Raw genomic sequence first — 24941 nt, 5'->3', positions numbered from 1 at the left:
ATGGCCACCTGTTGGCAGGGCCTGTGGGCCTATCGCTTCTACCTGATCATATTCTTCCTGCCCATTTTCCTGCTCCCTTTGCCTATTCTCGTCTCCACAAAGGTAAGGACTTGGCCTTCTGGGCACACATAACTCTAGGGGATAGGAGAAGAACTGTCTGGGCCAGGGCTGGGCATCCTCAGGACCCAGCATAACTTCTTTACCCCCCCGTCCTAAAAGTGAGGATACAACCTCCTGGTCCTCTTGTGAGCTGAGGGGTAAGAGGTCAAACAGGGCTTTTGCTCAGCACCTAGTAATCGGAGCCCAATGTGAATGGCTTGCATTTGAAATCTACAGCCTTGGGGAACAGGAAGCCAGTTTAGTCCATAAAGGAGATTTAGGAGGGAGCAGGTGAAGTTGGTCTGCCCATTGGGTGGGCATACCCAGGCCTGGATTGGGCTCAGTGGGGACCAGGAGGGCATAGCAAGGTTTGGAGGGGGAGGGAAGGACAGTAGGAGAAAGCTGGCTTTGGGCAGTTTGTGTCTGTAAGAACGTAAGCAGAAAGAGAATGAGTTCACCTGCGACCTCGAGGACCAAGTCTTCTGAGGAGGAGGGGTGGGAATGGGAAAAGGGACCGCTGCCAGTGGACAGCACAGAAACTCTTCCCTGGATAGATGGGGAACAGGGCCCAGCCAGGTGTCACTGCCTCTTCCCCTGTCCCCAGAAGAAGGCATAACTTTATCTCTCATTAATTTGAGTCCCTACTGCCGGCCCTGAACCAGGCCCTTAGTAATTCTTTCTCCTATCTTAAGAGGCAGGTCTGACTGTCCCATTTTACAGATGGGGAAAATGAGGTTAAGTCATTTACTCAAAGTCCCAGGGCAGATGCTGGTTTTGTGGAGCTTGAATTATACATGTTGGGGCCCTCCTTTATAAGAAAAAGAACATAAAATTATAAATCTGAAATTAACTTGGAACTTTGGGAAGGGTCTGGGAAGAGGGCTGTAAAGCTCAAGTATCTCATTAAGTCTGCCTCTGGCAAATTACATGGCTGGGAAATGGCAGAGCTGGGAGTGTGTTTTGGCTCTGAAGCCTGTGCTTTCTTTACCCTATTGCCTCCTAAAGGCTGAAACAGAATCGTGGCCCTGGACCCAGCCCACCACCCCAGAACTGTCCATCTAGCCATCTTCTTCCTTTTTTCACAGATAGGGAAATCAAGGCAGTCTTTTTTATTCATCATATCTCAAAGGGGTGAGGGGTTGGGGTTGGTAGTGGCATAGCCTTGGGCCCTTGACACCTGGTGGCAACGCCTACCTGACCTCTGTGATGACCTTCATCTCAAGCTAAAGACATACCATCTCTCTGCTGGGGACCCATCGGAAAGGTTTTCAGACAGGCTGGGGCAAGAATGTTAACCCCAGGAGGGAAGCCAGGCAGGGACCATGTTTTCTACTTCCCTCTTCCCCTCAGTGAGAAAGCACAACCTAGAAAGATTCAGTAATTTGCCCAAGTCACACAGGAAAACCTGGATCAATCCTGGAAGCCAGGCCTCTTGCTGGGATGTGTTAGGAGCCTATGTTTTCCCTCTCCCTTCCTTTGGCCCCAGACACCACCCTATGCTGACTCCTGTCCTATCTAGGAGAGGCCAGCCCCCTCTCCAGGACTTTGCTTCTGTAATTATCCTCTCTTTCTCCCCTGTGTGATCAATTTTTCCCTGTCTGCCTTCTCTCTCCCACCAGCATATGGAAACAACAGGAACTCTCCTTCAATCTGACATTCCCTTTAGAGATTGCCTCTGTCCCTGTGTGCTCTCTCTCTCTATATATAAAAAGTTTCTATACATCATCTACACTGCAAATGCACTTCCCTCCTGAGACAGCTTCCATCCTCAAGATTCAGATTCCCATCAGCTTTCATGTGACCAAAACCCTGTTCCATCTCCCACCTCCTCAACCCTTCAGCAGCATTTGTCACAGCTTGTGACTCCCTCTTTGCCATGCTGTCTACTCTTGGCTACTCCTGGTTTTCCTCCCACCTTTCCTGGCTCCTCCATTTGACTCTGAAAGTTGAGGTCTTCCCCTCCTGCCCCAGGGTGATCTTACGGTGTCCCTGTGCTGACCAAGTTCCCATGTGGAACCCCAGCCCTAACCTCAAAATGTGTGTTATCCAACAAACACCAGCCACCTCCTGCCTCTGAATATTTTCTTTGTATGCAGTATACGCTTTTCTACATCCCAATCGAAACTCTGACTGCCCATCTTCTCCAGCGGGTCTTCTCCGGTCTTCCCAAGCTATGCTTCAGCCATCTACCTCACTGTGCTAGCTAAAACCTCAGATTCATTCATTTTATTTTATTTTATTTTATCTTATTTTTTTTGAGACAGAGTCTCACTTTGTCAGCTTCGGTAGAGTGCTGTGGTGTCACAGCTCACAGCAACCTCAAATACTTGGGCTCAAGTGATTCTCTTGCCTCAGCCTCCCAAGTAGCTGGGACTACAGGCGCCCGCCACATTGCCTGGCTATTTTTATTTTTTGGTTGTAGTTGTCAGTGTTGTTTGGCAGGCCCGGGCTGAATTCGAACCCACCAGCTCCAGTGTATGTGGCTGGCACCCTGGCTGCCCGAGCAGAGTCATTCTTCATCCGAGCACCGAGCACCGAGCCAGAGTCATTCTTCATCCTCTTTCTTTCCTTACCACATGCATCAGCAGGTCCCTATCACTCGATATCCCGAGAATATACTTTGAATGGAGTCACTCCCCTGCCCTTCACTGTCCCTCTGCTGTAATTTCCTACCTATTCCCCGCCTCTCCCCCGCCCGCCCCCACCGCCTTATCCTGAGATCACACTTCACCCAACAACCATACACCATCTTTTTAAAACAGCGCATCATGGCCTGGAGCAATGGCTCATGCCTGTAATCCTATCACTCTGGAAGGCCGTAGAGGGTAGATCGCTTGAGCTCAGGAGTTTGAGACCAGCCTGACTAAGAACCCCATCTCTACTAAAAAATAAAAAAAATAAAAAAAACTAGGCAGGTATTGTGGTGGGCAGCTGTACTCTTACCTACTTAGAGGCTGAGGCAAGAGGATTGCTTGAGTCCAAGAATTTGAGATTGCTGTGAGCTATGATAACACTACAGCACTCTACTAGGCCAACACAGTGAGATGCTATCTCTAAAAACAAACAAACAAACAAACGAGGGTGGCACCTGTGGCTCAGTGAGTAGGGCACCAGCCCCATATACCGAGGGTGGCAGGCTTAAACCCAGCACTGGCCAAACTGCAACAAAAAATAGCCAGGCATTGTGGTGGGTGCATGTAGTCCCAGCTACTCCGGAGGCTGAGGCAAGAGAATTGCCTAAGCCCAGGACCTGGAGGTTGCTGTGAGCTGTGATGCTACAGCACTCTACAAAGGGTGATAAAGTGAGACTCTGTTTCTATAAAAAAAAAAAAAAAAAAAACCACCCAGAACATCATGTCACCACCCTAACTAAACCCTACACTGGATTCCTGACAAGCTTAGAATAAAACTCAAACTTCTTTTTTTTTTTTTTTTAAGGCAGAGTCTCACTATGTCACCCTCGATAGAGTGTTGTGCTATCACAACTCACAGCAATCTCTAACTCTTGGGCTCAAGTGATTCTCTTGTCTCAGCCACCCAAGTAGCTGGGACTACAGGCGCCTGCTACAATGCCCGATTATTTTTTGTTGCAGTTGTCATTGTTGTTTAGCTGGCCCGGGCTGATATTTGAACACAGCAGCCTTAGCGTATGTGGCTAGTGCTGTAACCACTGTGCTATGGGCGCCAAGCCCAGGCTACTTTCTTTGTTGTTGCTGTCATTGTTATTTAACAGGGCTGGGTTCGAACCTGCCTGCCTCGGTGTATGTGGCCAGCGCCCTAACCGCTGACCTATGGGGGCAGAGCCAAAACTCAAACTTCTTAAGGCAACCAGGTCCCCAAGGCTCAGCTCTGGACCCCTCGGACTCCATCCTCAATGCCCCACCTCTCACTCCTCACCATCTGTCCTTCTGCTCCTCAAATCGCCCATTCCTTGCTTGGATTTTTCTCTTCCCAGATGCTGCCTTCTCATTCCTCCGGTTTCAGCTAAAATCCACCTCCTCAGTAAAGCCTCCTCTGAAAAACCCGGTCCATTCTTTGTTACATAGCCCTGTTATTTTATTTATAGAACATGCACTATTTGAAATTATGTGTTTACTTACTTTCAACTTCTTCTCTGACTTCCTGTGCTAGAATGCAAGCTCCACCAAGGCAGGAACTTTGTCTTTTTCCATGCAGAATCCCCAGTGCCTGGCACAAAGTAGATGCTCAAAAAATACTTGTAGAAGGAAGGGAGGGAGGGAGGAGAGTAATGTGGGCAAAGATGACCCTGTTCTGCGTCCCTGTTGAATCTGCTCTCTGTGATGAATCCCCACACCAAGCACCATGGCCCTGGCCCCCAAAGTGGGAACGAGCAGCCCCGGACTAGGCTCATATCTGCATCCATGATAATAGTATTGGTATTTATTGAGTATATTTCATGCAATAGGCATTGCACTAGACACTTCAAAGCATTAGCTCACTTATTTCTTGCAAAAGCTGGTGCAGTACCATGAGGCTACTGTTACTAACTCCACTTTACAGACATCTAAACTTAAGCCCACAGTGGAGATGTAATTTGCTATAAAAATCCCAGCTAGAAAAAATATTTAGCCTGGAACCTGGGCTTGGGGTCTATACATGAGACTGGGGAGGCAGGTGGTGTCCCGTACCTCTCAGGCCATCCTCCTTCATGACCATCTGGCCATCGGCCAGTCCCTCTGCCAGGCTTCAGTTCAGGATGTTTGCTGAATTCTTGCTCTGTGCTGGGAGTTCCTTAAAAGGAATACAGATGTTCTGTCCTCAACTTGCTCACAGTCTAGAGAGGAAAAGACAGTGTTTATGCCACACAGAGGTATAACCAGAAGCCTGCAAAGGTCAGGAGAGGGAGAAAATTCTTCAACTGAGTCAAGGAAAACCTGAAATGATAAGTGGTGTTTGAGTTGGACCTTGCTAGGTGAGATTTTTAAGTCAAACGCATCAACAGAACAGGTGAAGGGAACCACGGGAGGAAAGGTGTAGGTGTTGGACATAGTCGGGTAAATTAGAGGGATGGCAACAGAACCCCTGAAATGCTAGTCATTCTCTGGTGGTCCCAGCAGATGAGGAACAATAGGGCCCGAAGTCTTCTTTCTGCCCCCTATCCTTGCGGCCAGACACGGAAGAAGCACCATCGATCGGTGTGTAGAAACCTTACATTCATCCATTCATTCACTCATTAGTGAACACAGAGCTTGGTGCTACGTGACAGGTACTGTTCGTGTGTGTTGGGAAGAGGATTTAAGGGAGCTTGCGTTCCTGGGGTGAGAGGGATAGAGACACACACAAAGTATGTACCGTGCATGCCATAGAAACAATACACTGGGCTGTAACTATGGCTTGGGGATGGGCTGCACTATATGAGGTGGTCAGGGAAGACCTCCGGAGGAGGTGTTACTTACCCAAGGACCAGAATGGCAAATAAGAGTCAGCCAAGCACAGCTCTGGGTGAACGCACAGCAAGTACAAAGGCCTCAGGATAGGGGTGATCTTGGCATGGTGAAGGGTCAGCCCAGGCCAGTGTGGCTTCAGGGGCCTGAGTGAGGACAGGATTGCCCACATCAAATTTATAGAGATGAAGAGAGAAGTCAGCCAATGTCAACCCAACAAGGCCAGGGTTAGGGGTGGGGATGTCATGCTATGGGTGTAGAGGGCTAAATAACTCACTCAAGGGTCAAACAGCTAATAAGTTAAGAGTCAAAACTGCAAATGCCTCTTGCCACCCAAAGGGACTACCAGTAAAAATAGTCTCTCAATGGCACAATGGTGGCCAGAGCTCAGATGAAATCAATATTGTATTTATAGTAAGAGGAGAAGGCAGCATTTCTTTCTTTTTTTGTTTTGTTTTTCTTTCTTTTTTTGTTTTGTTTTTTTTTTGAGACACGGTCTCACTTTGTTGCCTTTGGTAGAATGTCGTGGTATCATAGCTCATAGCAATCTCAAATTTTTGGGCTCAGCCTCCCGAGTAGCTAGGAACCTCAGGCAACCACCATAATGCCCGGCTGTTTTTAGACCCAAGGTCTTGCTCTTGCTCAGGCTGGTCTTGAAACTGTGAGCTCAGGCAATCCACCCGCCTGGGCCTCCCAGAGTGCTAAGATTACAGGGGTCAGCCACTGCACCCGGCTGAGAAAGCAGAATTTCTTGATCTGAATCACCTGCACTCCTAGAATACAAGAACGTTATGTGTGTATTCATTTTAAAAATCTGTGTAATCAAAACAGCCTTAATGCAAGCTATTCCTGAACCCCAGAGGCAGAGGAGGACTCGATGACTCACTGTGGGCCTGAAGACTGTACGAGGGATTTGGACCTCTGTTACCGGGGCCACCTCTGCCTTTTGAGAGGCTAAGATAGCAGAGTCCAGCACACAAAACAGGGATTTTGAAGACAGATATGAGTTCAAATCGATTCTGCAGCGTGTACAGCCATGTGACCTGCCTGAGCCTCTCTAAACCCCCTCTGCACTAAGGGACTCTTGTGAAGATGAGGTAACCCACATACACAGAGTGCCTGGAACCTCAGGTTCAGGATGCAGATGATCCCTTCACCCCCTGCCTTTCATCTGAAAACACAGGCTGGCCTTGGGCATTGTGTACATGTCTCCTTAGCTCTGTTCAAACAGGCACTTGTCCTCCCCAGGGCCTCAGATGTTGCCACCTGTGAAATAGGAAGGCATAGCTGGTCATGCAGAGTAGTGAGCTGTGCCCCCGAGTGTAGCCCCAAGCAGAGCCTGGGGCTGTGTGGCATGGAGCTAGAGGTCCCTGAAGTAGGATTAGAAGAAGGAACCAGCCTTCTAATCCTGGGGGATTCCTGGGGTGGAGAGAAGGTTACCCAGTTGGGACTTTGCCCCAGATTACTAAATCATGCTGCCCCTTATCAGCACCTCGTAGGTGGAGCCCATCGAGGGGAGAGTAAGGAAATGTCTTCAACAGTCACGTTTCCCGGATATAAGGAGGCACGGAGGAGTGTGGGAATGACGGTGCACCGAACTTTCAGCTTACGTTTTGCTCTTTAGTGGATGCAGGTGGGCCTGGCCCTGGCCCAAACTGGGATGGCAAGACTCTGCCACCAACTTTTGTTTTGTCTGACACTCAGAAATCCATGATCTTCCTTTGGCCTCTTAGAACAGAAGATGGTGCGACAAAGTCATTCCTACTAGAGGGCACATATAAACGAAGATCACCCAAAGGAGAACGTGCAAAGGATAGGAAGAGAGTCGGCCACCATCACCTACGTTTGGCAGCACCTCAAATGCAGGCAGGGGGTGGGGGAGTTTTTGAGTGGACAAAGGGCTGTTGGTGGGGGAAGCAGTAGATGGCCTCCTGGAAGCCGTGTGCTTGGTTGGGGGAATGGACTTGGCTTTCTGGGGTTGGTACTGAGTTTGGAAGTGGGAGTGGAGAGTGGGGCAAAAATGAGAGGAGTTGACAGTCATTGAGCAATCCTGACTGCTTAGGACCTGCTGCTGCAGGGGCTGTGCTCTGGCTTCTGAGTTGGTTGCTGCAAAAGTTGCCAGATATATTTTTATATATGAACTGTCCTTTGTCCCCTCTTTAGAGTCAGTCCTCAAAGGTATTAAAGCATCTGCCTATTATTCCCGGAAAGGATTTTATCAGTTCATCACTTTACCATATTTTTGTTTGATTTTGGTTTTGGTTTTTTTTATTTTTGAGATAAGCTCTCACTATATTGCCCAGGCTGTCTTCAAACTCCTGGGCTCAAGCAATTCTCCCACCTCAGCCTCTTAATAACTGGGACTACAGACACACAACCACTGGGCCTGGCACTTTTTTCATATTTTAGTAACTGTACTTCAATACACAGTACATGGTTATCTTTGCCGTCTTATGTATTTTCTTTTTTTTTTCTTTTTTTGTTTTTAATAGTCTCACTCTGTTGTCCAGGAGAGAGTGCCGTGGCGTCAGCCTAGCTCACAGCAAACTCAAACTCCTGGGTTCAAGCTATCCTCCTGCCTCAGCTTCCAGAACAGCTGGAACAACATGCCTCTGCCATCACATTTGGCTAATTTTTCTATTTCTAGTAGAGACGAGGTCTCACTCTTGCTCAGACTGGTTTGAACGCCTGAGCTCAAATGATACTCCCACCTCTGCCTTCCAGAATACTAGGATTATAGGTGTGAGACACCATACCCAACCTATTTAGTGTACTTAAAACTGTTATTCTGGCCAGACATGGTGGCTTACGCCTGGCATCCTAGTACTCTGGGAGGTGGAGGCAGGTAGACTGCTTGAGTTCAGGAGTTAGAGACCAACCTGAGCAAGAGTGAGACCCACTCTCTAAAAAATAGCCAGGCGTTGTGGTAGGTGCCTGTAGTCCCAGGTACTGGGGAGGCTAAGATAAGAGGATCACTTGAGCCCAAGAGTTTGAGGTTGCTGTGAGCTATGATGCTATGGCACTCTACCAAGTGTGACAAAGTAAGACTCTGTCTCAAAAAATAAATAAATATATGGCTTGTCATCATTGCTCAGTGGTTAGGGCACTGGTCACATACACCAAGGCTGGCAGGTTTGAACCTGGCCCAGGCCTGCTAAACAACAACAACTGCAACAAAAAAATAGCTGGTGTGGTGGATTGCCTCAGCTCAGGAGTTAAAGACCAGCATGAGCAAGGTCAAGACTCTCTATTAAAACTAGAAAAACTAGCTAGGTGTTGTGGTGGGCGCCTATTGTCTCAGCTACTCAGGAATCTGAAGCAAGGGGATTGCTTAAGCCCAAGAGTTTGAGGTTCTTGTGAGCTATGATGCCACAGCACTCTACTCAGGGCAACACAGTGAGACTGTCTTAAAAAAAATAAGTAAAATAAAAACATTATTCTAACCCTACAGACTCATGCCTATAATTCTAGAACTCTAAGAGACCAAAGTGAGTGGATCACTTGAGCTCAGTTCAATACTAGCCTGAGCAAGAATGAAACCCCATTTTTACTAAAAATAGAAAAACTAGCCAGGCGTTATAACAGTCCCACCTATTGAGAGGCTGAGGTAAGAGGATTGCATGAGCCCAAGAGTTTGAAGTTGCTGTGAACTATTACGCCAGGGCAACAAAGTGAAATTCTGTCTCAAAAAAAAAAAAATATATATATATATATGTATATATATATATATATAATTCTAAGACTTTAGAAGCCTTCATCAGGTGGCCACAGGGGTCCTGGTATAAAAAATTATAAGAACCCCCAAATCAGAGATTTCCCTAAGTATACACAAACACTTGTGCGTGTATATTTTTTAAATCACATATGGTAGTCAGTGTAATCTTTTAATAAAACCCCAATTGACCATGTCACTTTCTGTGCTTAAAACCCATCAAGGGGCTCAATGCCTATGGCTCAAGTGGCTAAGGCACCAGCCACATACACCTAAGGTGGCGGCTTTGAATCCAGCCTGGGCCCGCCAAACAACGACGGCTGCAACCAAAAAATAGCTGGGCGCCTGTGGTCTCAGCTACTTGGGAGGCTGAGGCAGGAGACTCACTTGAGCCCAGGAGTTGGAGGTTGCTGTGAGCTGTGATGCCACAACACTCTACCAAGGGGATAGTTTGAGGCTCTGTCTCAAAAAAAAAAAAAACCGTCAAGGGCCTACACCCTTTCATCCTTGTTTTCCTTATAAAATCCTAGATCCCTCTCAGGGCAGGCAGGGCTCCTTCTAATACAGCCCCCTCCAAGAATGCATCTTGATCTTCTATATCTCATTCTGGCCCCTCTGTGCTTCCTCCCTCACCTGAACCCCTTTTGCCCACTGACTGAACTGCTGCTCAACCCATAGTACCCGATTAATGTCCCCCCTCTGGAAGCCTTCCTTAGCCCAAACAGGAGGACACTCAAGGAAGGGGCCTCTTCTCCTCTGAGCTCCCATTTATCTGGTCTCTCCCTTGCAGTGGTACTTGGCAGGCTGCCACTTATGACCTCACCTTGTTCCCAGGGCACAAGATTGCCCACTGCCAGCATTATGCCCACTTGGCAGGGGCAGAGGGGCAGTAGGAGTGGCTCACTGTGTACCAGCCATCTCCACCCCTGAGTTAACCTTCAATCTCCAGGAAGAAGATTGTGATGCCTTTGAGACTGGGCATACTTACTATGCCTGGCAGCCACAGGCTGGGCTGTGCGAGTAACAGGCAGAGGCCGTGGTGCCCTCAGGTCCCACCTGTACTATACACCCAAGGTCCACAACCGGCCTGGAGTCTCTGGCACCTTCATTTCCATGTGTGTCTTTTTTTTATTATTTATTTTTTTAATTAATTATTTTTATTAAATCATAACATTTTACATTGATGCATTTATGAGGTCCAGGGTACTGCTTCAATATACAGTATGAAATGTTTACATTGAACTAAGTAACACATCCATCACAATTATACTCATTTCTTAATAGTTTTGAAAGGTACCATTGCATCATGCACATTAGGTGAGGTCCCCCCAAATACCCTCCCTCCTCCCATGTCCTCCCTCCCTTCCCCTCTCTCTCCTCTGTCTTAATCTCCACGCATCCACCCTAATCTCCCAGCAGACCAGGGCACAATTCTTTCCCAGCAACAACTCTGCCATCTGCTTACAGGGTACAGTGCTTTAAAATTTATTCCTACATATTCACATCTGCTGTCTCTCTTCATCTGCACAGTAACCCAGTTAAGGGGGTTACTATTCTCTTATCCTGATATATAGATAAAGAAACTGCATAAAGGAGATAAATGGAAATGATTGATATTTCCTATTCAAAAAGCTGAGAAAGGTTAACTAACTTGCCCAAGGACACACAGCAATAAAGCTGGGAGGAGCCAGGTTTTCTGACCCCTGGATGTGTGCTTTCACTTGGAAGTAGGCTGCCAGCCTTAGAGTTTGGAAGCCCCTCTGAGGGTTCATCTCTTTTGTCTTTTGCAGGCAGCCCACCCTCCAGCCCAGCCTGCATGGGCACTCAGACCCCAGGAGGGCCAGAGCTGGGCCCAAGTCATGTCTGTGTCCCTAGGGCCCACCCTCATTCACTCTGCTGTGCAAGTGCCAGGCACCCTGCCGGGGTGAGAAGAAACAGACTCTAACTGCTTCCTGGAGAGCACAGACTGACAACAGAGACTGATGCTCTTCATTTAGCTCATAAAATTGAATGTTTAATTACAGACTACAAAGAGTACTATCCAGAAGATATACAATAGCTTAGGGTATGAAAAACGGGGACTATATCCCAGCCTGGAAGTCAGGGAGGCTTTCCTGAAAAGGGAATACTTGAGCTGAGATCTCAAGATTAAGTAGACATCACTTAAGCAAAGTTGGGAGGGAAGAGAGGTCCAGAGAGAGGAAATCATGTGCAAAGGCCCTGTGGCCAGAGGGAGGAAGAAGTATTTGAAGAACCTAAAGAGGGAGGGTGAGGCTGGAGTAGAGAAAGCAAGGAGGAGTGTTAAGACAGGAGGCACAGACAGACCTGAACTTAGGTTCCTGAGAGCAGTAGGAAGTCCCTGAGGGGGTCTGAGCTGCTTTGAGGTGAGTGCATGTGTTGGGGTAGAGGAGGGCAAATTAAACAGATTTGCACCTCCTGATCACTCTGGCTATAGTAAGGAGATGGGATTTCAGGGAGAGGAGAAGACCCTGGGAGATGAATAAGGAGACTTTTACAGGAGTCTTAGTGACAGATGTTGGAGCTTGGACCAGCCTAGTGGCCCAGAGCTAGAGAGTTGTACATGGGAGCATTTGAGGGTAGGATTAGCAGGACTGGGGGCATGGCCCAGAAAGGGCATTTGTGGAATGAGTGGCTGGTGGAACAGGTGGGAAGCCCAGGGCCTGCCCCCAGCAAACTTCCAATGTAGAGACTGCCTGGGAGGAGGAGAAGGGTGACTTCCTTGGGGGTAAGGGTGGCACCCAGGGGAAGGGAGGATTTACAACCCAGGCCAACACCAGCTAAAGAGTGATGGGCTGGAGACACAGAGGGGAAAGAGGCTCAGGCCTCATCCTTAGGAGTGCATAAATAGACTGAGAGGAGAGTAAATGCTACAGCCAAGGTACAAATAGGTACCCTGCTGGCCGGGAGACGGAGGAGGTAGTGATGGAGGCAGAAAGACAAGCATTGGCCACCAGAAAAAGACGCTTCCCTGCTGGCTTCTGAGCTCTAGGCAGGGCTGTCACGGACAGTGGGGCGAGCTGTGCCTTGCACAACTCCATACGTGAGTGGCGCTCCTGGGCTTGTGCAGTGCAGCAGCCCAGAAGTGCTGCCAGTGGCCAGCGTGTAAGCCAGATGGGTCTATGTCATGGGCTGCCAGCTGAGCTTGGCCAACTCATAGACTGGGCTGCAAAGCAGAGAACTAGGGTGGCCTGGAAGGACAGGTCTAATTCCCAAATTGCCACTTCCAGAGCTCAGATGCTGATTTTGTAATCAGACATATTGTAGGCCCAAGGAGAAAGGATCCCAAGTGCTCCGGCCAACAGGAGTGCCCAATAGGCTGGTACCTGACCCCGGGGCCCTCTCAGAACACTGACAGCTCCCTAACCTCAAACCTAGACCCTCTAAGCTTCAACAAACTTCAACAAGGCAACGGTAGATCTCCCTGAGTCTCAGTTTTGCCTTTCTCGGAATATTGTTTTGAAATGCACAAAATAAAAAGCATAGGATTACAATGGAAACAAATGATTTTGAAATACGGTTATAAAAACATGAAAAAATAAATTGCACTTCTGAAATATACGTGCTTCCTTGTTAGCAAAGCCAGATCTAGTGTTGGGATAATAAGTGCCATAATTTCATAATAGTGATAGCTGTAAATATTATATTGAGATATATTCTGAAATAACAGCAACAGCTGATCTGAGCAGATAGCCACTACTGAGAGCCACAGTCAACTATCTGAAACAAAGTTTCCAATAGCACTGTTAGGATTTAGTTGCCTATCTTCATAACTTTGGTTAAGTGTTAGTGAATAGATGAAACAGTTTTCTCATCTGACTTTATAAATCCTTGGAATTCCATGCTTGGTAAGAATCCCATGATCCAGGACAAACAAGTCAGCACTGCCCAGGAGGTAGGATGGGGACACAGGGCAACAGCCGCCAGGGTTAGGGAAAGCTTCTGGATGGAACTTTGAGACAGATTTTGGGTTTTGATTCATATACATATTTAGAAAAGGACCCAGCATAAAGGGTAGGTGGGCGAGCCATATATTAAACACACTGGAGCTCTCAGAGGCAGATTTGATTGACAACTCCCCTCTGGAGTATGGAAATGGGGTCTCAAAAGTGAAGAAACTTGGTTGGGAGCGGTGGTGATCCTAGCACTTTGGGGGACAGAGGTGGGAAGATTGCTTGCGTCCAGGAGACCAAGACTAGCCTGAGCAACACAGTGGAGAGCAGTGGCTCGCACCTGCATTCCTAGCATTCTGGAAGGTGAAGGCAGAAGGATCCCTTGAGCTCAGGAGTTCAAGATCAGCCTGAGCAAGAATGAGATCCCATCTGTACTAAAAATAGGAAAATTCTCCGGGTATTGTGGTGGGTGCCTGTAATCCCAGCTACTTGGGAGGCTGTGGCAAGAGAATCACTAGAGCACAGGAGTTTGAGTTGCTATGAACTAGGCTGACACCAGGGCATTCTAGCCTGAAGAAACAGAGTGAGACCATGTCTCAAAAAAAAAAAAAAAATCAATTTAAAAAAATGATCCAGGTATAGTGGCATGCACCTGTAGTCTTAGCCACTTGAGACATTGACCCCCCCAAAATGTTTTAAATAAAAAATGTGAAGCAACCAGACAGAGCCAGGCAACAAAAAGTGGCGGGCCCTGTGGAAGATAGCTGTGTTTGGAGTCAGAGCTCATCCCCCCTGTACCCCATAGTGGTCACAGGGAGCCTTGACCAAGACACCCTCAAATAGAAAGCTCAGTGTAGAAAGTGAAAGTGGGGGTCTAAGAAGGAGATGGCCTGGCCGCTTCGCTTGCTGTTTGTGTGGCTTTGAGACATTTATGAAATTTATTTGTACCTTCTTTTTTCATCAGTGAAATGTGGACAATAGTCATTACCTCACAGAGCAAGTAAATGGAAGGAAATAAAGCACTGAAGCCCACAGAGCATGATGGCTGGTATAGAGTAGTCCTTAGGATACTTCTACAGAGTTTTCTGTAGAATCAGCAGGGTCCACCTCAGCCCCCCTCCTTGTCTCTGGTTCAGAGAGTCCTGGGTGGGCAGAGTAGGGGACACCAGGGTCCAGAGGGGTTGGCCTGCCCTTGGCCCGAGGGGAGGGTGACTGGCCTTTCAATCACTGCAGACAAAGAAACACCAGCATCAGCAGAATCTTGCTGGGGGAATAGGGGGTGGGGCTCTGTTTGAGGGTAAAGGTGGCCCCACCTCTGGGGCTGATGAGCTTATGTCCAGGGTGAGGAGAAATGGCAGAGCTTTGGTGGAAAGAGCATAGTGGCTCATGTCTGTAATCCTAGCACTTTGGGAGGCCGAGACAGGAGGATCCCTTGAGTTCAGGAGTTCAAGACCAGCCTGAGCAAGATCAAGACCCTGTTTCTACTAAAAATAGAAAAATTAGTTGGGCAGTGTGACAGGTGCCTGTAGTCCCAGCTACTCAGGAGGCTGAGGCAGGATGGCTTGAGCCCAGGAGTATAAAGTTTCTGAAAGCTAGGCTGATGCCCCTGCACTCTAGTCTGGGCAACAGAGTGAGACTCTGTCTCAAAAAAAAGAGAGCTTAGCACCAGATGGACTTGGTGGGACTGTGTGTGGCTGTGCACCCTGCATGACCCCAGGGGTCCCATAGAACAGAAGGGCAAAGCTCTTGGGTGGCACTTGGAGTTGCGCAATCCAGATGCCTTACCTGAGTTCCCTCCAGGCTCTGCCACTCCCTGTTCTGTGACCTTGAGCAGCCACTTACCCTTTGAGGCCATCTATAAACTGGGACCACTGCACCCACCTTAATGGCTATTATGCTTTCCTGTAATCACAAAAATGATAACACCAAGAAATGTCCTATAAACAGCAGCTTACTCTTCCCCACCCCTACCCCCAGCCATCCCCTGCTCTTTCTGAGCTTTAGGGTAACTAAGGGTATGAAGTTCTAAGAGGGGAGCTCACCCTGCACCAGTTGGAAAGCACGAGGGCAGGGCAATTGGGACAGGTAGGGAGGCCACCAGCCTCATTGTCCAACTAAGCCCAGCAGCAGCCCCTTCCTTTGGCAAACAAAGAGTGGGCAGGCAGCAGCCCAGAGAAAGCCTAGATGCAGATATGGGAGGCCCCTCTCCTGGAGGCCTCCTGGCTAATAATTCCCCAGCCCTGGGAGAGGCAATGTCAAGAAGGAATGGAAGGTGGGCCTCCCTGCCTGCCCCTGCTCCCCTCCCAGGCCTGAGGTCAGGCTTCTCTAGACTTGAGGGCCTCATGAGGGGAAAGGGTACTCTGGAACCCAAAGATTCACAAGACTATAACTCAAGGTTGCCCCACAATTTCCTGCTCAAAACAGGGATGGGGGAAACTTTCACATAGTTTATACATGTAAATGGTGCCTCTGGAGTTGTGTAATATGGCAGCCAGACCAGGATTGCTAGGAAGGAGACCCTCCACCATTCCCAAAACTTTCCAGTGATTCATTCATTTGCACAAGGTTTTCTCCAAAGCCTGCTGGGTCTTGGGCTCCAAGGATCCATAGGCTGTAAGACCAACTCTGTCCTCATGGGACTCACCTTCTAGCAGAGGGAGTAAATATCAAATAACCACACAAATAAATACCTTCTTACAGGGTGTGATAAAGGCCAGGGAAGGCCAGGGTGCTGCGCAGGGTTCCACACTGGCTGGGTCTCACTCCTTCCTCTGGCAGCCCCCATCTCATCTCAGGATCCTCACCTGGATCCCCTGCCATCCCCTTGGGCTGGATGGGAATGGATAGCCAACTCCAGACTCTCCAGTGTAGCTGGTTTATGTCTGGGCTCCCCCAGGTCAAAGACAAGGTGGTGAGTGCCTTGCTTTGGTTTTTATTTCCATTTTGAAATGGGACCTTGGGCTTGGCAATCGATCGCCATGGGTTTCACAAGTTCTCCCCAGGCTGCTACAAATGGCCTGGTTTCAGGGATGGGGCAGGAGGTGGCTTAACTCTGGGACACAGGCCTGCCCCCTCTGACAGCTCTACCTCTGCCCTCCCACCTGCAGGAGGCCTACTGTGCCTATGCCATCATCCTCATGGCGCTCTTCTGGTGCACAGAGGCTCTGCCCCTGGCCATCACTGCCCTCTTCCCCGTCATCCTGTTCCCCATGATGGGCATAATGGACGCCTCTGAGGTGAGCCCCTGCCATAGGAGAAAGGGTTGCTGAGAGTGGGGTGTCTTCCATCTTCCAAGGGAAGCATCACTACAGGTGGGGTGTGTAGAAGAGAGGCCTCTGCCTCTGCTTACAGAGAGCAGGGAGGAAGAAATCAGCTAGAAATCATGCCTAGTACAGTCCAGTGTTAGTGAAACTGATTAAGTCCAATTAGTGCCAGGGAGGCAGAAGCTCCAGAACCCAGGAAAAGGGCCTTGAAAAGCCAGCTACAGAGTTCCTGTACTTCTAGTTCAGTGGTTCTTGGACTTGAACGTGAGTGAGAACCACCTGGAGGGCTGAGAAAGCGGCACTGCACCCTGCCCCAGAGCTTCTGATTCAGTAGACCTGGAGGGGTGTCTCTGCCGTTTGTTCCAAGTCCCATGCTAAGGATGCTGGCCCAGGAACCACATTTTGAGAACTGCTGCTCTAGTTTCTAGACATAGCACTAAATTATCTATCTCCTGGTCTGTGGCTTCAAATATAAATGGAATCATGTTAGATTATCCCCCAATCATTCCTGAGCAGAGAAGAGTGAGTTTGGCAAGAAAGACCTTGGTTAATGCTAAATGGCAGATAATCCAAAGAGCATTTCCATTAGGTTCTGAGAGCCCAGGGGGGCCAGTTTGTGGGAATGTCAATGACTGTGCCCCATATGCACAGGGGCACAAGGAGAGACCCAGGATCTTCCTGCCTCTCAGTCGTGTCCCTGCCTTCCAGGTGTGCATTGAGTACCTTTCGGACACCAACATCCTGTTTATCGGGGGGCTGCTGGTGGCCATCGCGGTTGAGCACTGGAATCTGCACAAACGCATCGCCCTCCGCGTGCTGCTCATCACTGGGGTGCGGCCTGCGCTGTGAGTTCCCACAAGCCAGGGCCGGAGAACCGGGAGTGGGTGATGTTCTGGGCATGGGAAGCTGGAGCCGCAGTGTGTCTGTCTGCCTACCCTCAGGCTCCTCCTGGGCTTCATGCTGGTCACAGCCTTCCTGTCCATGTGGATCAGCAACACGGCCACCACGGCCATGATGGTGCCCATTGCGCACGCCGTCCTGGAACAGCTGCAAAGCACACAAGCCAGCCAGGACCCCGAGGAGGGCAGCAACAACCCTGCCTTCGAGCTCCAGGAACAAAGTCCCCAGAAGGAGGTGACCAAGCTTGGTGAGAAAGATAAGGCCCGATCCTGCCCAATCCCATGGTTCCTGGGGAGGATCTCAGGGATGGGCTATGTTGAGGGGTGGTCATCTTGGAGCCTTTAGGGAGAGAAGAGAGAAGCCAAAAGTATAATGACCAACTCGTTCTGATTCCCCTGGGACTTTCCTGGTTTTAAAATGTGAAGTCCCATGTGCTGGGAATCCCCTCAGTCCTGGGAAAACCAAGATGCCTTCCTTGGTCACCCTAGAAGAAGAGAGCTGGAGTTTAGGTGGGCAGTTGGGGTCTTTTTTTTTTCTTGAGACAGAGTCTTACTTGGTCACTCTTGGTAGAGTGCTGTGGTGTCATAGCTCACAGCAACCTCAAACTCTTGGGCTCAAGTGATCTTCTTGTCTCAGTTTTTCATTTTTTTAAATTGAGACAGAGTCTTACTTTGTTGCCTTCAGTAGAGTGCTGTGGCATCATAGCTCACAGCAACCTCAAACTCTTGGGCTCAAGCAATTTTCTTGCCTCAGCCTCCCTAGTAGCTGGAACTACAGGTGTCTACCACAATGCCTGGCTATTTTTTTGGTTTTGGGGTTTTTTTTAGCAGGCGCAGGCTGATGGGTTGAAACCCATCAACCCTGGTGCATGTGGCCGGCACCCTAACCACTGAGCTACAGGCGCCCAGCCTCAGTTTTTCATTTATAGTAGAGATGGAGTCTCACTCTTGCTCAGGCTGGTCTCAAACTCATGAGCTCAAGCAATCCACCTGCCTCGGTCTCCAGAGTGCTAGGATTACAGGTGTGAGCCACCATGCCCAGCGTAGGCTCCATTCTTCATGGTTGCTTTGAATACCCTCTTTCCTTCTCCAAGCCTCAGTTTCTCTCTCAAGAGAGAGGTTGGACCAGATGGTGCCTGAAGTTACTCTCAGGCTGAGACTCTGGGGTGCTGGCCTCACTCAGATCTGGACATAGCCTCTGTTCTCCTCCCAGCCCAGGCCTGGGTTATTCATGGATAAGGCGCCATGGAGCCAGCCCACTTCCCCTGGAGCTGGCCCTGGGCCCATCCTTACCTGAGCCCTCCCTCATTCTCAGATAACACAGAGGTCCTCCCTCTCCCACCTGCTACCTCAAAGCCAAGGCCACATCCAAACCAAGAGCAGCTCCGCTTCTCCCAGGGTATGAGCCTGTGTGTGTGCTACTCAGCCAGCATCGGGGGCATTGCCACACTGACTGGCACCACGCCCAACCTGGTGCTACAAGGCCAGATCAACTCGTGAGTACCATGGGGTGGCATGTTGTGGCAGAGTCCTGCACCTGCACCAGGAGGTGAATGGGGCTGGGAAGTTCCCAGGACAACATCACACACCGGCTCACACCCTCCTCCAGGCTTTTCCCCCACAATGACAACGTGGTGAACTTTGCCTCTTGGTTTGGCTTTGCCTTCCCCACCATGATCATCTTGCTGCTACTGGCCTGGCTGTGGCTTCAGGTCCTCTTCCTGGGCTTCAAGTAAGTGGCGACATAGGTGAGAGAAACCCAGACCCTGCCCTTACCCATGGGAGCTTCCAGTTGGGTGGAGGTGGAAAATGATATAGTCACCATCCCAGTCAGAAAGCATCTCCCTCCCAGGGCCTCTCTGTGTGCTTAGACTCCCATTCGGGAAAATTACTGGATGGAGCGTATTACCCCCAGCAAACTGAGGTTTGAGGAGTGGTACACAACTAGATTTGTCAGTGGTGGGATTGAAAACCAGGTCAGACCCCTTCCCATCACGCTCCACAGCCCTTTGATTAGTACTGAAAGAGCATGTGCCGAGCATGGTCAGTTACAGAAGCACTCGTATTCCCACAGTATGCCCGGCCCTGTGCTAGGCACTGAGTACAAGAAGGCATTAGGCACGGTCCCCATCCTTGTAGCCCATCTGACAGGTGATGACATGGTGGGGACCATGACATGAAGGAAGCCTGGAAACTGTGGGAACCCAGGGGATGGGGAGCCTCGTTCAGCCCAGAGTAGTGGGGATTCCAGAGGCCCCCCGGAGGAGATACTGCCTAAGTTGAATCTTGCAGGACTAGAAGTCAGCCAGGCAGAGAATTGGGGTAAAGGCATTCCAAGCAGCAGGAAAAACTTGCACAAAGCACAGTGGCAAAAAAGGACATGAGGTATTTCAGGGAACTCTAGTTCTGTGGGGATGAGACACAAAGACAAAGCATTAGGACCTGAAGCTGGAGAAGTAGACAGGGGAAGATTATGCAGGATCTTGTATGCTAGAGTTCGAACCTTGTTTTTGAGGCCAAGAATAGTAAATAGGTTTCAGTCCTACTTCCAACCCTGGGTTGCTTGTAGTTATTGGAGCACTATTTGGAGCTCTGAGTTGAATATTATGGGAGACCCTGTTGAGGCTCCTTTGGAATGGAGCCTGTGATTGATTAGTAATGTCTACAAGGAGTACAGGATAGGAGTGGTGGTATGAGTGTTACTATGATATGAGTTGAAATTTGCTCTTCCTGCCTAGGCAGTGGGGAGTCATTGAAAGTTTTTAAGCATTGTTGCTATAATTTGGAAAATTCACTTGAGCAAACGCAAGGAAGGTGGATTAAGGTTGGGAGCTAGTACAAGGCAAGGTGGGAGTCAAAGAGATCTGCACAGTGCCAGGTACCACGGGGAAGTCAAAGATGTGTGAAGCATGGTCTTTGCCCTTGAGGAACTCAGAGGCCAGCAGAGAGTTGGGATTCACCCAAGTGAAAAGTTAAATGTCAACACAAGTTAAGTAAGCATCACTTACTAAGGAAGTGGGCTGAGGACAATGCAGGGAAGGGTCAGGCTAGCAGGGGATACCCAGAAACAGGTAAAGGAGAAAAGGGAGGATTTCCTGAAAGGCTGCTGGAGGAGGAGAGCTGTGGTTCAGGGCCAGAAGGGGGCATGGAGTTGGGCTGCTACATCCTCCTCATCCTGGGTAAGGAAGGACTCTACACCATAGAACGCTTAGAAGGGCTCGGCGCCTGTGGCTCAAGTGGCTAAGGCGCCAGCCACATACACCTAAGGTGGCGGGTTCGAATCCAGCCTGGGCCTGCCAAAAACAACAATGACAGCTGCAACCAAAAAAATAGCCAGGCGTTGTGGTGGGCGCCTGTGGTCCCAGCTACTTGGGAGGCTGAGACAGGAGACTCGCTTGAGCCCAGGAGTTGCAGGTTGCTGTGAGCTGTGATGCCACAACACTCTCCCCAGGGGGATAGCTTGAGGCTCTGTCTTAAAAAAAAGAACGCTTAGAAGGAAGGGGCTCAATGGGGCAGATACAGCAGGGCCTGATGAACAAGGACCATGTCCCCCAAAAGTCTTCCACCCTTCCTCCAGAACCTGGGGTAGAGGATCTAGTGACCCTGTGATGCCCACTGGGAGCCTCAATCTTACATCATGGAAATTCAGAGCCCCTTGTTCCCTGCTTGATGAGGGGCCCTTTTGAGCTGCCCTACCTCTCTACCTGCAGCTTCCGGAAGAACTTTGGCATTGGGGTACAGTCAGAAGAACAAAAGCAAGCCGCCTTCAATGTCATACAGACAGAGCACAAGCTGCTGGGCCCCATGACCTTTGCAGAAAAAGCTGTCACTGTCCTTTTTGTCTTTCTGGTGCTGCTCTGGTTCACCCGAGAGCCAGGCTTTTTCCCTGGCTGGGGAGAACTGGCTTTTCCCAAGGCCAACGGAGGCAGGTGAGAATTGCCCAGGAAAGGAGGAGGACCACCTGGGGCTCCCATACTCAGCGAAGAGGGTAGGGAGCAGGGTCCCAGTGCAAAATGGGTGGGGGCTCCCCAGGCATGTCTATGGGAGGGGATCCTCTCCACCACCCTCCACTCTGCAACCCTAAGCAGGCCTAAGCCACTAAACCTACCTTCCTTATTCACCCCCACCCCCAGCATGGCATCTGATGGGACAGTGGCCGTCTTCATCGGCATAATTATGTTCTTCGTGCCCTCCAAGTTCCCAGGGCTGATCCAGGACCCAAGTAAGCACGTGGGCTGGGGCAGGGAAGGTTCTCTCCTGCCTTTGGGCATGTAAGGTACCTTCAACCACTCTTAGCAGGAGTAGGCAAAGCTCAGAGATGATGGAGTGGCTTGCCAAGGGCACGAGGTCTCAGAGACAAAGTTGAGATGTTGCAGAACTGAGAGTGCCCCTCCTGCACGCACAGGGAGCCCCTAAGTGGAGGGGAAGAAAGGCCTGCTTGCTCTCAGTGACCATCCTTCTCTGCTTGGGGAGTAGAAAAACCAGGGAAGCTGAAGGCCCCTCCTGCCCTCCTCAATTGGAAGATAGTGAATGAGAAGATGCCCTGGAACATTGTGTTCTTGCTGGGTGGTGGCTTTGCTCTGGCCAAGGGCAGTGAGGTAAGAGATCCCTGGCCTACTCCCTCGGCCTGTTTGAACCCCTCCCCCCCAGGTGGGTAGAGCCTTTGCTGCAGCCACAAGACTTAGGTTAGAGCCCTGTCTGAGGAAGAAGGAAAAAACACAAGCCCTAGGGACCTCTTGCTAGTGTGGCTTCTCTGATGGTTGAGGCCTATTCTTAGCAACTAATCCCATCCTACCCCAGCCCTCACCCACTGCCAGACAGAGAAAGTGGTAGCTGCAGCACCCAACTAGTTGGCATTGGGTTGACACGGTCTGCCTGCTGCAGCCACCAGGAGGCACCACGATCACACCCCTAGCCAGGTTCTGGGGACCAGGAGAGCCTCCACCTGAAAGAGAAATCCCTGAAACTGCACCCTGGGCCTCTGTGTTCTAGCTGAGTGCATTCCTCCCACAGACAGGAGGCAGCTGCCTTATCAGGGGACTCCTGGGGCTGTGGGACGTTCATCCACTGACCGCCATGTGCTTTGCAGCTGCTGGCAGTTCTGAACGAGATAAGATCCCACCTCCCTGGGGCTTACAATTTGGCATCACAGACCTGGGCAAGACCTCGGAGCTCTTCTGCCCCTGTGGACTGCCCCCATTCTCCCTCATTCTCTCCCCCCACTCTCCTGCCCTGCCAGGAGCAAGGTCCCCTCTGCCCCAACTCACTGAGCTGAGGGAGCAGGGAGAGGGCTAAGGTTGCCACAGACTTGCTGAGAGAGATCAGGAAGGCAGCAGTAAATGTGGTCAAAGGTTTTCACTGCCGCCAAGCCCCAGGTTTTCCAAGAAGGCCCTTTGGCCACACTCTCTGAATTTCTCTTCTGACTCTTCTCCACACACTCAACTGTTCTTCAAGGACAGGAGAGGGGACCACTTGGTTCTCGCTGGGTCCTACCTTCCCTTCAGAGCTGTTTTTACCTCTGAAGACTAGGGAGTTGTAGGCAGTCACAGAACCCTCCCAGAGCCTTAGCAGAGGACTCTGGGTGGAGCCAGCCTCACCTCTCACACACCACCCTCCTCTCCCACAGTACTCAGGCCTATCGAAGTGGCTGGGGGACAAGCTGACGCCACTGGAGAGTGTGCCACCTCCTGCCATTGCTGTCATCCTCTGCTTCCTGGTAGCCACCTTCACTGAGTGCACTAGCAACGTGGCCACCACCACACTCTTCCTGCCTATCCTGGCCTCCATGGTGAGCTGCCCCTGCAGGAACTCCTCCTCCAGGCAGCCCTCTTGCCTGCCCCCACCAGGGGCTCTGCCTGCTGGGTAGAGTAGCCTGTCTTTGCACATCCTCTTCTTCGGGAGACGACCCTGAGCTTCTACCTTTCCCCAGGCTCCTGAGCTGCCTAGGCTCTGAGGCAGTCTGGCCCCTGATTCATCCCACCCTTGTGACGTTACCCCTTGAATATCCTTATGTGGCTTGCTGGTGGCCTCACCCACTTCCTCACCCCAGCCTCTGGTCTGGTCATTCCTGAGGCAATGGGGTGAAATTGCTCCCCAAAGCGTCCCCAGCCCCTTCCTCCCCAGGTGTGTTCCTGCAGCCTTTGATGACACCCCTGGAGCCCCTTTGAGATCCGTTTTATTGGCCCCTCCCATCACCACACCCCACAAGGCAGGGCAGCACACTCATTCCCTCTGGAGAGGTCAAGAGGCCCTTCCCAGGTCACCCCCTGGCAGAAGTGGTGGGTTCATGACCAGAGAGTGTGTTGGGGGCAGGGGTTGTTCCCCAGAGAGGGGAAGCAGGAGAATTGGGGCAATACTGCTCCCTCCAGGATGGGGACCAATGTCAGCTTTGCCTCACTGTCTCTCACTCAGGCTCAGGCCATTTGTCTGAACCCTCTCTACGTCATGCTCCCCTGCACCCTGTCTGCCTCCCTGGCCTTCATGCTGCCTGTGGCCACCCCACCCAACGCCATTGTCTTCTCTTTCGGAGGCCTCAGAGTGTCTGATATGGTGAGTGGCAGGGAGGCCTGACTGCCTGGCCCTCCTTCCTTCCCTGTCTTCCCGTCTTGGTGGACCACAAAGTAGCTCAAAGCCATTGAGAGTCTCAGTGTCGAGAGTGAGCCCCACCTGGCTATGCAGGGGTTGGGACAGGATCCCCCAGTTGTAGCACATTCAGGCCCTGCCAGACCCCAGCCACGTGAGATGGAGGGAAGTAGGTGAGGAACACGGGGAAGGCACGAGGTGCCAGGTACCCACACTCAGGGAGAACAAAGTCCAGGGCACCAGAAGCTTGGGAGGAGCGTGCCCTTCCCTGTTAGCACTGGGAGTAAAGCAGAGGCAAAGGCCTCAGCTAGTGCTGTAGGGTGGACCGAAGGGAGGGCTTCCCAGAGGAGCACTGTTAGTGGGAAGACTCCCGGAACAAGTGAGGGAGGGGGGCTGGCCCCGCTCAGCATCCGCATAAACTGCCTCTCCTCACATCAGGCCCGAGCAGGATTCCTGCTCAACATCATCGGGGTGCTGGTCATCACGCTGGCCATCAACACCTGGAGCTTCTCCGTCTTCCACCTGGACATCTTCCCCTCCTGGGCCCACTCCAACACTACGACCCACTGCCTGCTCAGCTCGGTCAATTCCACCACACCCAGCCCCTAGACGGGGCACAACCCAGCGAAGTCCAGGAGATTGACCCATTCCCATCCTTCTGAGCTAGGATGGGACACCCCCAGCTCCAAGCCCTAGGCCAGATTCTGAGAGAAAGGGATGTGTATATATAATCTCTGTGTGTATGCTTAGTTTCTTGAGTGTCAGAGGAAGGAGTGTGTGTGTGTGTGTGTGTGTGTGTGTGTGTGCATGTATGTGAGGATGGTGTGTGGTGTGAGGATGTCTGAGGGGGGTTGTGCACGTGCACATGATCCTGGGTGTGCATGCTTGACAGTGACAGTGTATTCATACACGATGCAACACGCCTTTTCTTGCACCCCAGGTCTTTGTCTTCCCATCTTAGTGCCCAGACCACTTTGCATTGTATTTATTGAAACTCAGGCTTGCAGTGGCCCAGAAGGAGGGCCTGCCCGTGATTGCCATGGGAACAGCCTCTGGGATTGGCCCAGCAT

At 50.5% G+C, this 24941-nt stretch overlaps 1 protein-coding gene across 1 annotated transcript; it reads left to right on the top strand.

The window, feature by feature from the left end:
* Positions 1-24671, top strand: SLC13A2 (solute carrier family 13 member 2). The gene is made up of 12 exons (XM_003797157.3): positions 1-102; positions 16235-16363; positions 17099-17235; positions 17332-17537; positions 18605-18785; positions 18899-19021; positions 21000-21218; positions 21423-21511; positions 21766-21887; positions 22916-23077; positions 23701-23838; positions 24310-24671. The coding sequence occupies exons 1-12, from the start codon at positions 1-3 to the stop codon at positions 24478-24480; spliced, it is 1779 nt and encodes a 592-aa protein (XP_003797205.1). The 3' UTR covers positions 24481-24671.
* Positions 24672-24941: the final 270 nt, after the last annotated feature.

The sequence above is a fragment of the Otolemur garnettii genome, unplaced genomic scaffold (genome assembly GCF_000181295.1).
Source record: "Otolemur garnettii isolate 467f Iridium unplaced genomic scaffold, OtoGar3 scaffold00112, whole genome shotgun sequence".
Taxonomy (NCBI): Eukaryota; Metazoa; Chordata; class Mammalia; order Primates; family Galagidae; genus Otolemur; species Otolemur garnettii.
The sequence above is the reverse complement of the archived record's forward strand: the minus strand, read 5'-3'. Positions and strand labels throughout refer to the sequence as shown.

Bases quoted from the DNA above. Each gene is read 5' to 3' on its own strand.
- SLC13A2 (XM_003797157.3), top strand. From the start codon at position 1: ATGGCCACCTGTTGGCAGGGCCTGTGGGCCTATCGCTTCTACCTGATC. The intron at 17,236-17,331 runs GTGAGTTCCCAC...GCCTACCCTCAG, and splicing joins ACTGGGGTGCGGCCTGCGCT to GCTCCTCCTGGGCTTCATGC. The intron at 19,022-20,999 runs GTAAGTGGCGAC...CTCTACCTGCAG, and splicing joins GTCCTCTTCCTGGGCTTCAA to CTTCCGGAAGAACTTTGGCA.